Source organism: Trachurus japonicus, chromosome 12 (genome assembly GCF_045865225.1).
Source record: "Trachurus japonicus isolate A0001 chromosome 12, Traja_1.0".
Taxonomy (NCBI): domain Eukaryota; kingdom Metazoa; phylum Chordata; class Actinopteri; order Carangiformes; family Carangidae; genus Trachurus; species Trachurus japonicus.
In genome coordinates, this window is record NC_140918.1 from 2,378,400 (window position 1) to 2,392,175 (window position 13,776).

At 37.6% G+C, this 13,776-nt stretch overlaps 1 protein-coding gene across 1 annotated transcript in view; it reads right to left on the bottom strand.

Moving 5' to 3' along the window:
- The window catches only part of myo18b (myosin XVIIIB), an 88,453-nt gene that overhangs the window by 6,200 nt on the left and 68,477 nt on the right, over nt 1-13,776 (bottom strand). Inside the window, exons 38-40 of the mRNA XM_085792582.1 lie at nt 3,417-3,550; nt 2,764-2,805; nt 1,125-1,289 (exon numbers count right to left, since the gene is read on the bottom strand). Coding sequence (XP_085648708.1) covers nt 1,125-1,289; nt 2,764-2,805; nt 3,417-3,550 — 341 coding nt within the window. The remainder of the gene's footprint in view (nt 1-1,124; nt 1,290-2,763; nt 2,806-3,416; nt 3,551-13,776) is intronic.

Sequence of the window (13,776 nt, forward strand, 5' to 3'; positions counted from 1 at the left end):
AGAGCGAAAACCACTCGGCTACAAACAAGCTAACGATGTAGCAACAGAGCGAAAACACTCCGCTAGCCTGACCGGAGCCAACAACCCTCTTTTCTTTTTTCTTTTTTCAATTATTTTTAGCACCGTAGGTAGTGTTTGCTAACCACCGAAACAGAAGTTAGGGAGGCGAAAAACCCCTCAAGGGGGCAGTAGTAGCAGGAAGCTAAATGGCTAACAAACGAGGTAATCAACCCAGCTGAGCGGAGGCACTTAGCGGGGATGAAGCATGCCCCCCGGCGATGAAAAACAAGCTACTTACCTGTCGCTGTCCGAGCAGTGGTCGGATATGCACGGCGGGGAAGGCAAGAAGATGAAAAGGAGACGATTTCTGTGTGCCTGCCCCTTTATCAGGTCGCTTACGTCACCCAGGTCACATGACTTTGTTGGTATTATGTCTCGATCTGCGCATGCGCGTGATGCTTATCCAGGTATTTCATACTGTCTCTGGCGGTCAGGAAGAATGAAATAGAACTTGCTTTCACTGGCAGATTTTTCTACTTATTTCAAGTGAAAAACAAGTTAATTTTTAGGTGATGAGTCTTATTTTAGGTGGAAAGAGATTAGTTTTGACTAGAAATGAGACATTTTGACAAGAAATAAGACAAATATTCTTGAAAAGATTTTGAGTTTTTGCAGTGTGAGGAGTTGTGATGAGAAATAAATATTCAGATTTCAGAGGTTTTGTCAAAAAAAAATGTACACTGCAAAAACTCAAAATCTTTCCAAGAATATTTGTCGTATTTCTTGTCAAAATGTCTCATTTCTAGTAAAAATGAGACTCATCACCTAAAAATTAACTTGTTCTTAGATAATTTTCACTTGTTTCAAACAAATTTTCACTTAAAATAAGTAGAAAAAGTGAAAGCAAGTTTTTTGTGCTTGTAGTAAGAAAGAAAAACTTGCCCCACTATCAGATTTTTCTACTTATTTCAAGTGAAAATATGTTTGAAACAAGTGAAAATGACCTAAAAACAAGTTCATTTTTAGTTGATGAGTCTTATTTTAAGTGGAAAGAGATTAGTTTTGACAAGAAATAAGACAAATATTCTTGTTTTTGCAGTGAATATATAGATTATTGATCTCACCGGAAGCTGTAGTTGCTCATGGTGTCGGCCACAGACTGGCGCCCCCCCTGGCCGCCGTAGGGACAGCCGCCGCCCCGCGACCCCCCCCGCGGGACGCCCAGCCAGTGGCGGATGCCCTCGCCCACATCCTCCGTCCCGATGGAGCCCACGCTCGACACCGAGTCGCTGCGGACCAATCACAGTCATTGATTATTGATTATCACCAAGGCAACGCCCCCCTCCTCCCATTACATCATCACCCATCATCAGCCACAGCCACTGATTGGTCAGTTTGAGCAGCATCACACACACACATACAGATCCATCTCTGCTGCGTTCAGGCGCTGATGGAAAAAGTAGGAAAAATGCTAATGAAGCTCAGATTTCAGATTTTCTAACAAAGCGACGGCTCATGGAGTTAGTCAGTAGCCGAGCAGCAGCCATGTTCACTCAGTTTCATCCAGTTTAACATTTTAATCACCGAGTTAACGAGCTGAGATCAGAGACGGGTCGTTAACGAACCTGCAGCTGCATCACAACTCATTTAAACAAAGGTAAATGGTGTAAACTGATGTGATTTTATGTAAAAGTTGAGACTCAACAGAAGAAATGATGAGTGTTGGGTTAGGTGAGACACTACAGGTGAAACTAACAGATATCACCATGAAACATCCCAAGTTTATCACTCACATTAAGACAAATATTTTTTGTATTGCAAGTTTTGTCAGATTTTATGTTTAAATATGTAAATCTAATCTTATCTAATTAAATATGCGCTAATTTGCATACATTTCCAGAACAGAAATCTGAACAATGGATAAAGCTACTTTCAAAACTCTTGTTTTATTTTGTTGACATATTAGAGTCAGAAGTTTTTACAGAGGAGGATTGTGGATATCTCTCTTTATCACTGTGTAAATGAGAAAATACTGTCACCAGCCCTAAAAAAAACATCAAATTTCTCCATGTTTTTAGTAATAAAATGTTGTATAAATGAGGCTGTGAATAATATATCAACAATCCCCTTCTGAATATAGAAAGGGATCAAACTGGAAGGTTTGGTGTCTAGGAGAGAGAGTTTTACAATGATACCTGACATGAGTAAAATAAAAACCTTAAGGTGGATTTTCTACCATTTCTTTCGACTTTTCTGAAAGAAGACATGTTAAGGAAGCAAAATAGCCCAAACTGTGTTGTTGCCTGTAGTGTCTCGCCTTAACATAACGACACATCCACCTTAAATAATCAGGTTTAAATGCATGAAAACAAACATGAAGAGTCTCGTTCACTGAACAAGAACTGATCCAACACCGACTGAATCTTTTATTTATTTGTGTTAATCTTTGACATTTCATTTGAAAGGTTACATTTCCACTGGCTTATCACCGTGTCTCAGCTCTCAGCCGTTACCATGGTGACTATAATGTTATTATTATAATCATTATCATTATTATTAGTGAAAGACAAGATGGCCGAGTGTGAGCCACGTTCTCCTTCACATCTAATTAATTATGACGAAGACGTTTAATGACGACACTTCAAGGTCCGAAGCCACACACACACACACACACACACACACACACACACACACACACACACACACCTGTACACACACACACACCTGTACAGACACACACACACACACTCCAGAGGTTCTTACAGGTCTCTCTTTCGAGTCAGCGACTCCACGGCCGTTTGAACACTGAAGGGCAGAGTGATGACATCATGATGACATCAGCTGCAACTAATGACTTTTATTATTGATTCATTCCTCATTTATTCATTCATCATTGATTTTTAAAGATCCACTGATGAGAAGAACTTTAAATTCAATTGTATTAACACACCATATGATGTTTTTTTTATATAAAACATGAGACACATGACGACTAATTCTGTTTCCACCAAGAAACCAATCAGGTCAACTTGTGGAAATAAAAGATGTTAAATCCATTAACTGCTCTATTTTCTATGTTTCCAGACTAGTTTTTAAACTTTTATTCCACTTTGAAAGTGTGAAAAACAAGTTAAACTGAAAACTGAGGAGGATTTTTACTGTTTGGATTTTTACTCATTTAGAGGAATTTAAAAGAACTAAATGAGAACTGTTGATCACATTTATTCTTGTTTTTGGTCAAAACCTGAAAACAAAAACGTATTAATCATCTCTGGTTGTGATTACAACGGCAAAAAAGTTTAATATTTTATAATCTTCGTCTGTTTTCTGTGTAAATATCTAGAGAAACAATGTTCCTCTAAAGTGTCACGATGATGAGAGGAAGTAACTTGAGTAAAAGTACTTAGTTACTCTACCTCTCGCTGTCGCTCTCGTCGCTGGACTCGACCTCCTCCAGCGCCGCCTGCAGGTCCACGATGCGGCGGATCGACGTCTCCAGGTCGGCCTGCAGCGCCTGACGCACGGCGCTCAGTTCCTCCACCTGCATCTCCTACAACACACACACACACACAGCAAGACGACATGTTTGTAAAACTAGATCTAATTCAAAGTAGGGCTTTGACATCGAACTTCGTTATTCAAATATAATTTCAATATTTAAAAAAAAGTGATATTCGAACGAATATTAGGGCAGCTCTATATTCAAACCTGTAATTGACCCTTTGTTGGCCTTCTGATTGGTCTGCTGTTCCACCAATCAGAGCGCTTCTCCCCATGTCACGTGTTGCGCAACATTCTAAGGTTGGACAACCCTGGAATGAAACCCTATGAAACAATATAGGTAGACAGCAACTTTTGGGCAAAAACTACTTTATAATTTTTCAATATGGTTAAAATGTGTGTCTGGGGTTCCTGCAATAGCGACTCACAATATCTGGAACGTATTGGAGTCGTTTTTATCCCATTCCCTAAACACAAGACATCAATAAACATACTTAGCCTAACATATAATATTACTTTAAGCTTCTGTTACGTATTTAATTGAGCTTAATAATAGGGTTTGGGGGTGGTCCACTAGGGGGAGCTGTAGGCATAGGTCAGGGGTTAACTGCAAAGTTTTGTTTGTTGTTGTTGTGTGCAGTCCTCATGAGAAGTGAGCCCGTTTTCCCTGGCTGTACTGTGCTAAGTGCTAAGCTCATTCATTCTCTAGTCCACTCTCTGGTCGTGTTCATAGACAGAGAAGATCTAATACCTTCAAAGTTATCTAGCAAACGTAACATTACCGCCACTAATGTCTTTTTAACTTTGTGAAGTTTTACGAGGAGAAACGGGAGATCGGCGGAGATTAAGCGTTAGCTTGTAGCTAACATTAGCTAGCGCCGTTAGCTACTAGCTAGTGAGTGACCAAAACAATGATTTTTCCCCATTTTTCGGAAAAGTCGGGTAATGCCCGTTCAATCGCTCTTTAGCCACGTCTGTCTTCTATCACGGACACCATTTTTCTGATATGTAAGTTAATTCAAATTTCCCTTACTAGCAATTTAAATCTTCCTAATTTTCAATGGTTTCCAATGGGAGTTAACCCTTCCGTGACCATTGTTTGTCCAACCTAGCAACAGTAACCGTGGGGGGCGGGGCCTTGACAAAGGGTCAATTGTTGTAAATATTTTTCTCTGACAAATAAGATAATAGGTTACAATAACAAATGCTTTTATTTTGAAATAAGAATGTGTTATGTTGTCTTCCACCAGTGTAGCGTTTAGACGTTAGTTGCTACAAAAGAATGTTACTGTTGCTAAGTAACGAATCTGCAATTTCCTCCTCGTACTTTTATGTCGCCGTTGTTTTGTTTTCCTCGCTTGTAACAGTGTTTCCGTGTTTAAATCAGTAAATATGATCGGCTTGAATGAGAAACGGCAGTGATCGTCAGTTTTTAAGAAGCTCCAACAACTTTGAAACAACAGTAATAAGCATTATTTTTGGTAAATGTGTTTGCCTGAAAACATAGTTTTCAATCCAGATTCGAGGCTTTTTTCAGCCTGTTGAAGTTGTGAAACGCAGCTCATTAGCATTGATCACCTGGGGCTCCTGTACTTACTGTATGACGTTATCACGTCGTTAGCGCCTGACGCCTGATAAACAATGGCGGAGCAAAAGGCTGCGAGTGCGACCATAGATATATAGGCTACAAACCACGGAGGGAGAAGTTGAAATATACAGTGTTTCCTCTACATTCATTTAGCTCCTTCAAATTTAGTTTTTCTTTTTTTTTTAATTGTCGCAAATACACCACGCCGCATGTCTTTTCTTATTGGCATTCACACACACAGAGATATTATCAATAAATATTCAAATATATTTGAATATTTATATTAATAAACAAACGAAGTTCGTATATGATTTTTTGCCCTAATTCAAAGTCTGGCGGAGTCGAGACCCAAGTTGACGCTCGGTGTGTTCAGGTGCAGTGGGAAGCTCCCGTTTGTGTCATAAACACAGGAATATCAACTCTGGACTTGCTTCAAGTAAATAAACTTCTGGCTGCATGCTTGAGTCTCCATCTGACGCTGTCTGTGGCTTTGAGGGATGGAAACAGCCTAAGCAGCAGAACTTCAATCCGCTCCCATTCATCGCTGCCGTGGCGACGCGGGGACAGACACAACTATTTCTTGAGACTGTGCTTCTTTTTATTATTATTTTTTTTTTATTATATATATATTTTTTAATCTTTTTAATGCTCCTGATACTCCTGCACTTTATTTGAGTTTTTAATAGTTCCCATCAGTACTTTTTATCTACCATATTCATATGTATCTGTGTGAATGGAAGAGTTGTGTGTATGTGAGAACTGTGCGAGGAATGTCAAATGTACTTGGTTTTTTATCTGTTTTGTGTACTTATGTAATGCAGTTACTTGCGGCACATGACTGTCCATGACAAATTTCCCTGCAGGGACAATAAAGTTGTATTGATTGATTGATTGAACTACCGCAAAACAGGAGCGATTAAACTGAACACCTTCAGATTCCTGCTTTTAGACCTAGAATGTTAGGAACATACAGCCTCTCCGAGTTTTTGAATTTGCACGGAATCGCCCTTTAAGACGTTTTAAGGCTCCTGGGTGAAGGTCGTCAGTCGACTCCGACCCGTTCACCTTCCTGCTCGGAGCCCGAGGTCCAATCCACCACAGCAATTACCGCCGCCGTCGGCCGTATTACCTCATCAGTCAAACGGTGAACGGTGTCCTCCAACACACACACACACACACACACACACACACACACACACACACACACAGACACACACACACACACACACACACAGACACACACACACACACACACACAGACACACACAGACACACACACAGAGTGAGACGTGTTATTGACGAGGAGACGTTACATACGCAGACTGACACCAGAGGAAAAGAGTGATTTATTAATTCATCTAATCTGTTTCTGTTGTTTGCTCCTCTGTGGCGCACGCACACACACACACACACACACACACACACACACACTGAGACACACAAACACACACACATAGACACACTGAGACACACACAAAGACACACAAACGCACACACAAGCATCCAGGCTTTCAAAGTTATTGGCTTTGTTGGCTTTGAGGAGACGGGGTGTGGGTGCAGTGGTTGTCATAGTGACACATAAGCATGTATCAGTGTGTGTGTCTGTGTGTGTGTGTGTGTGTGTGTGTGTGTGTGTGTGTGTGTGTGTGTGTGTCAGTGTGTGTGTGTGTGTGTGCCTATAACCTTGAAGAGACAATGAGGATTAATCACAGTCAGAGGGAGAAAGCAGGATGAGAGAGAGATGACGTTAAGAAGGTGGAGGAGGAGTGTGTGTGTCTGTGTGTGTGTGTGTGTGTGCGTGTGTCTGTGTGTGTGTGTGCGTGTGCGTATGAATATGTCTATTCATGAGGGATCTATATGTGTGTGTGTAGTTGCTTGGTAGGTTGTTAAAGGGCATCCTTGTGTGCGTTTCTTTGTGCTAATAACAGAATAATTATTGAAGCTCGAGGTCACGGAGGAATGTGTGTGTCTGTGTGTGTGTGTGTGTGTGTGTGTGTGTGTGTGTGTGTGTGTGTGTGTGTGTGTGTCGACATCTCCACTGAGAAAAAAAAAAATCCTGTTTCTGAACGTGTTTGTGTTTCGGTTTTACAGATAAACGACATGGACAGTGAACGCCTCTCTGCTGCAGATCGATCAATTGATCATTTATTGGTTCTGATTGGTTGAAACACTACAGGTGAATAGGGTAAAAAATTAAACTAACAGATATCACCATGAAACTTCCCAAGTTTATCACTCACATTAAGACAAATATTTTTTGTATTACAAGTTTTGTCAAATTTTATGTTTAAATATGTAAATGAGGCAATATCTAATTAAATATGCGCTAATTTGCATACATTTCCAGAACAGAAATCTGAACAATGGGTAAAGCTACTTTGTTTTATTTTGTTGACACATTAGAGCCAGAAGTTTTTACAGAAGAGGATTTTGGATATCTCTTTTTATCGCTCTGTAAATGAGAAAATACTGTCACCAGAACTAAAAAAAATCAAATTTCTCCATGTTTTTAGGAATAAAATGTTGTATAAATGAGGCTGTGAATGATATATCAACAATCTCCTCTGTAAAACCCTTCAGAATATAGAAAGGGATCAAAGTGGAAGGTTTGGTGTCTGTAAGTGCTGCTGAAGTGGAGATTTCTAGCTCAGAGTCTGAGTCTGAAAAACTCTTTCTGAGAAAACGGCCTTTAAAGACTCGGACTGTAAAATTACATAGATTGTTAATGTAAATCATACTTTTACGATTGGTTGCAGATACAGAGGAAATGAGAATTTTTGGAGCTACATAATTGTTCAGGAGAGAGAGAGCTTTACAATACCTGACATGACATGGGTCAGACTAAGGTTTGGTGAGTTTAGGAGAAATCTACTGACGAAAGAGACAAAATTAAGTAAAATAACGATATTAATGTGGATTTTCTACCATTTCTTTTGACATTTCTGAAAGAATACATGTTAAGGAAGAAAAATAGCCCAAAATTCAAAATTGATCAGTGCATGAAACACCAGTGTTTTTGCCTGTTAGTGTCTCGCCTTAAAAATGAAATAAACCAACAGTTTATCTCTTCTATCTAAAACTAAAAGTCACTGATTTGACCAATAAGAAGCAGGTGAAGCAGATTTCCTCTCATCTTCTTCAACAGATTTTTACTTTCATGTGTTTTTTTTTTATCACAGAAACAGTTTGTTCTGTTGTGTTGGTTATTTATTTATTTATCTACAGTGAAGAGTGAGTTATTGTGTTCACCGAGGAAACATCAGGAACCTCCTCAAGGTCTGAATCTGTTGTGAAGGAACAAGAGTGTCGGGTCAAAGCTGCAAACTGTGACTAACAAAGAAAATAACTTTTTTTTTCTTCAGTTTATTGTTACTGAAATATGAGATTTTTTATATTTTCATTTAAAGGTCAGATCCGTGGGAGAGGTTCAGTTTCTCTTCATGTAATAAAGTAAAGAGCCTGAGTTTGTTATTGTTCAAATAAAGTTGTTTTGAACTGAAAGTATCTTATAGATGTTTATTCTTTTGCTCTTTAATAACTGATACACCGTGGGTTCAGTTGTCTATCTATCTATCTATCTATCTATCTATCTATCTATCTATCTATCTATCTATCTATCTATCTATCTATCTATCTATCTCTTTCTCTCTATCCATCCCCCTTCTTTCTTTCTTTACTTCTTTCATTCGTTCTACCCTCTCTGTTTTTACTTCTTTCTTTCTACCCCTGCTCTCTCTTTTTACCTCCTTCCTTCTTTCTTTCTTTCTTTCTTTCTACGTCCCCCTCTCTATCTATCTATTTCTATCTATCCACCCCTTCTTTCTTTCTGTACTTCTTTCTTTCATTCTATCTATCTATCTATCTCTCTATCTATCTATCTATCTATCTGTCTATCTATCTATCTATCTATCTATCTATCTATCTATCTATCTATCTATCTATCTATCTATCTATCTATCTCTCTATCTCTCTATCTATCTATCTGTCTGTCTATCTATCTGTCTATCTATCTATCTATCTATCTATCTATCTATCTATCTATCTATCTATCTATCTATCTATCTATCTATCTATCTATCTATCTATCTATCTATACCCTTATTGCCTTGTTTTGTTTTGTGTTTCGTATTACTGTCTCATTGCTGGGGTTCAATGTTATATTTCTCTGTTTATATTTGATTATTTTAATATTTCAGCCTTATATCTTTATTTTATATATGTGTAACTAAAACTTATGCACAAATTTTAATTTATTTGTTTGTTATTGTACAGATGGAGTTGTTTTGAATTGAAAGTATCTTGTAGATGTTTATTCTTTTGCTCTTTATTACTGTAACTGATACACAGTGGTTTAATTCATGTGTGCACAGTTTTGTACCAACATATGAAACTGTTAATAATAATAAAGTAAAGTGTAACTAAAACTTATGCACGATTTTTAATGTATTAGTTTCTTTCACTGTCGGTCGCAGAGAAAATAAATATGCCACAGGTTCAGATGAATTTCACTGTTCAACTTTACATTTCTTCCTTTAACTTAATAAACTTCTTGGTAATAATTCTACATAAGAAACGTTGTCGTCGTCTCATAGAAGGAAAATTAAAGCACCAGTTTTCATTGAATGATCCTTTAAAAACAGAGAAACACTGAAATGAGTTACAGTAACAGAAATAAAGTTGATTATTGACCAGAGTCTGTTTCTGTTTCCATCTAAAAAACAAATTATTTCATTTACAGCTTCGTCATGATTATTTATATAACCACTATCATCATCATCGTCATGTTTCCTAAACCAGGATGATTAAACTAAACGTTGAGCATCACAGACAGAGAGAGTGTGTGTGTTGTTGTTGCTGCAGCCCCCCCCCCCCCTCCCTCCTGCTGTTCGTTGCTGCTCTGATCAAACTTGTGCAGTAATGACAGTGATGTTTCCTCATGTTCCAGATAATTCACCAGCTGTTGTTTCTGTTAATGAGAACGGAGCAGAAACACTGACTCTTCTAAAAAAAAAAACCTGCACTTTTCTCTCAAATCGCCGCCTCCAGGAAGCGTTTGCTTTTATTGGACTTTTTATTTCCTAAAGCTGCAGCTTCTCACTCTTTACGACACAGCGGCTCACAGCTGGAACAAGACTGAAGCTGCTGCTGCTGCTTTAGGTTTATATTACAGCACGGAAAATAAGTATTGAACGTGTCAATAGACCTGCATGGTGAGCAGCATAGAGGCCATGGCGGTTAAATGGATTAGCTACACATTGTTTTGTTTTTTATAACTGTACCTGACTCGACTTGTGAGGACCTGGTCGTGTCCAGTTTATGGTAAAATGTTCTTTTTAGTTCTGGATTAACAGATAAAACACGGATAAAACGGTTCATTCAGACACGTCTACAATCATCGGATTGGAATAGTCTCCCTCCTTTTTTTGTGTTCTATTACCTCTTTTCATTGTTTCAGGATGTCACTACACTCCTATCTTAACCCTCTATGGTACGCTGCATTATGATGCCAGTGGGGAAAAAAATGTGTGTTTTTATGTCTCAAAATAGACTAAATAAACATAATCTAAAGACATTTTTTTAAAATTATTTATTTTTGGAAGTTTTGGGGATTTTTTGCCTGTAGGCAACATTGTACCATTATGGTTCATCATCTACTGTATTAGAAACACCAGTCTCTGTAGACTTTACCCTTCACTGGCCTCATCCTCATCTTCCTCATCATCATCATAATAGCCTGATGTTTACTTTACTGCATCCAAAATCACATTTATTAAGGATAAAAAACAGAATGATGATGAATTATATGTTTTTGAACATTATATTTACACCTAAACACACACTACCATAGTCTCATAATGCAATTTTGATTCCATAATGGTCCACTGTCGCCTCAAGGCAAAATTGCAATTTTCTATAATGGTGCGTTGTTGCTTTCGGGCAACAGGTGCATTTTAACAAGTTTCCATTATTTAATAAGTAAATAAATTGCATGGAACTATTAAAAATTAAACTTTACTAATCTATTAGTGTAAATATATTTTTCCAGATGAAAAAGGGCCAGGAAGTTACTGTATGTTTTCAGACCGTTTTAGTGCAGCAAAATGGCAAACCTGTTTCCTTTGAAAAAGTCTGCAAAAAAGGGTTTCAGTGGCTTCTTGAAAGTCATGTGATAAATTAAAGCATTGTTATTGGTTCTCTAAGGTCTCCTCTCTTTTTTAAAGTATTACAGCATTAAATGGGATGAATTGTGGAGATGTGACAGGACAAAAAGTGGTATGTTGCCTGAGGGCAACATGGTACCATAGAGGGTTAAAACAAATTGCTTGTGTTTCTAATTAATTAATTAATTTATTTATTTTTATTCTTTCTTTTTCCATTTTTGTTATTCTTACTGTGTTTTTTATGTTCACATCATTGATCCTTGACCTTGACCTTGACCTTGACATTACTTAATTTATGGACATTAATGTTTGGATTTCTTTGTATGTGTGCGTTACTTGGGTTGTTGTCGACATCTGGTGAAACTTTCATGTCTATAGCTCGATTAGAAATATATTTACTAAGAAAAATGTTGACGTGTTCAATACTTATTTTCCCCACTGTGTATAAATATAAAATCTTTGAGTAGGACACTGACTAATGGGGCATGGGACACAGACATACTGTATATGACATCTGGATGAGAGCTGGAGATGAAGACCATAATTATGACAAAGAGAAAGTGGAGATTAATGTATTAAAAGTAAAGATAGATGGGCAAAGCGGCGTACTTCCTGTGAAATAAAACAGGTATCTGGCCCAGAAAAATATGTTTTGTATAATTTGTGAAAGAAGAAAAGATCCCAGTGAGCTCAGTTTAGAGCTGGTATTCTTGGTCTTCATATCGAAACAGGCAGATATGTTGTTTGCACAGCAGAAGACGATAGGATTTGTACTTTGTGTGACTTCCAAAAGGTGGAGAATGAAATGCATTCGGTGTTCTACTGTCCTTTCTATGACTTTATAAGACAAAAACAGTTAAGTAAGGTAAATCCAAATAACGGATTTGTGTGGTTGGACGATGCTGAGAAGCTAAAACGTCTTTTTCAGTTTAAAATATTTGCATTTTCTTTATTTCCTGAAAAGGCTTGGGCAATGAGACGAAGAGCGATATATTTTTTTATTATTGTTATTATATTATTGTTGCTCTTTAATTGTCTTTTTATTTGTATACTTAGTTTCATATCTTTCATGCTGGTATTTGTGATGTGGACAACAAAGTAAGAATGTAATTGTCGGGGAAACATGTTTCCTACTGTGCAAAATGACAATAAACACTCTGAATCTTGAATATCTGAGCAACGAGCCGCGGCTGTTTCTGCCGTGACTGTGATCTTCCTCTTATCTCCTCCACATGACACCAGAGAGACGTTAAAGACAAAACATGAAAGAATCAGATGATGAAGACATGAAAGAACTAAATGATACAACAACAACAACATCGACACATTAAGGAGGATCAGGGTGAGACTGAGTGGACGTCTGAGAGCTGGGAGTCTATCTATCCATCTATCCATCTATCCATCTATCTATCTATCTATCTATCTATCTATCTATCTATCTTTATGGGTTAATTGGTCGTTGGGTTAATATATATATTCTTTCATTTGTGTTGGCTCTGCTATCTTTGGCCACATTAGCAATTATAAATAGCTTTAAAGGGCAAATGAATGGGAAGGATTAAGGGCAGGTGTGTATAAAAGCTAAATAACTTCAACCCTTCAACCCTTCGTTCAATCTATGAAACTAAAAACTTAAAACTAAAACTACTATAAATCAGAACTGGATTACGTAGAGTTGTTTTAGAGGGAAATTCATGCAAAACCGCTGATGCACGTTGCCTTCAGGGACAGTTTTTCATCAACAGTCTCTGTATTTCCCTCTAAAACAACTCTGTGTGGTAACGTTGTCTTATTATCTCATAGCGTGGTGAATGTGCAGCTCACAACTTGTCCACCAGAGCGTTGTGGAGTTGTTGGATTGTGTATTTGATGAGTTTGATGAGGGAAACCAAGAAATTCCATAATGAGCCTCCGTAGCGTAGCTCTGAGCAGCTCACGGCTCTGCTCCGCCGTTCTAAAAAACAGCTTGCACCGACAATTAAAGGTAACGAACCTACTGCTATGACTATAGGGATTATGGCAATGGGCCAATTTGCCAAAATGTTGAACTATCCCTTTGAGCATTAAATACTGAATTCATCATTTATAACACATGAATACTCATTAGTATGTAGTTTATAAATATAGTTAAAATGTTTTACTCATCATTGATCAGCACCAACTGTGTTTATAAACTACATACTAATGAGTATTAATGCCTTATAAATGAAGAATTCAGTATTTATTAATGCTTAACTAATGCTTAATAGTGTGTACTCGCTCTGTTTTTATAGTAATAACTTTTTCTGTTTTTCAGGATTTTGAAATCTCGTTAAGTCAGATAAAAACAGACAAAATATTAATTACTCTGGAAAACTGAGCTTTTTTTTTTTTTTTCCTAAGCGAATGCAGTACGCTTCTGTAAAATAAAACTCAGCTCTTACAATTAAATAAGCAGCTCACGGCTCTGCTCCGCCGTTCTAAAAAATAGCTTGCACCGACAATTAAAGGTAACAAAACTACTGCTATGACTATAGGGATTATTAT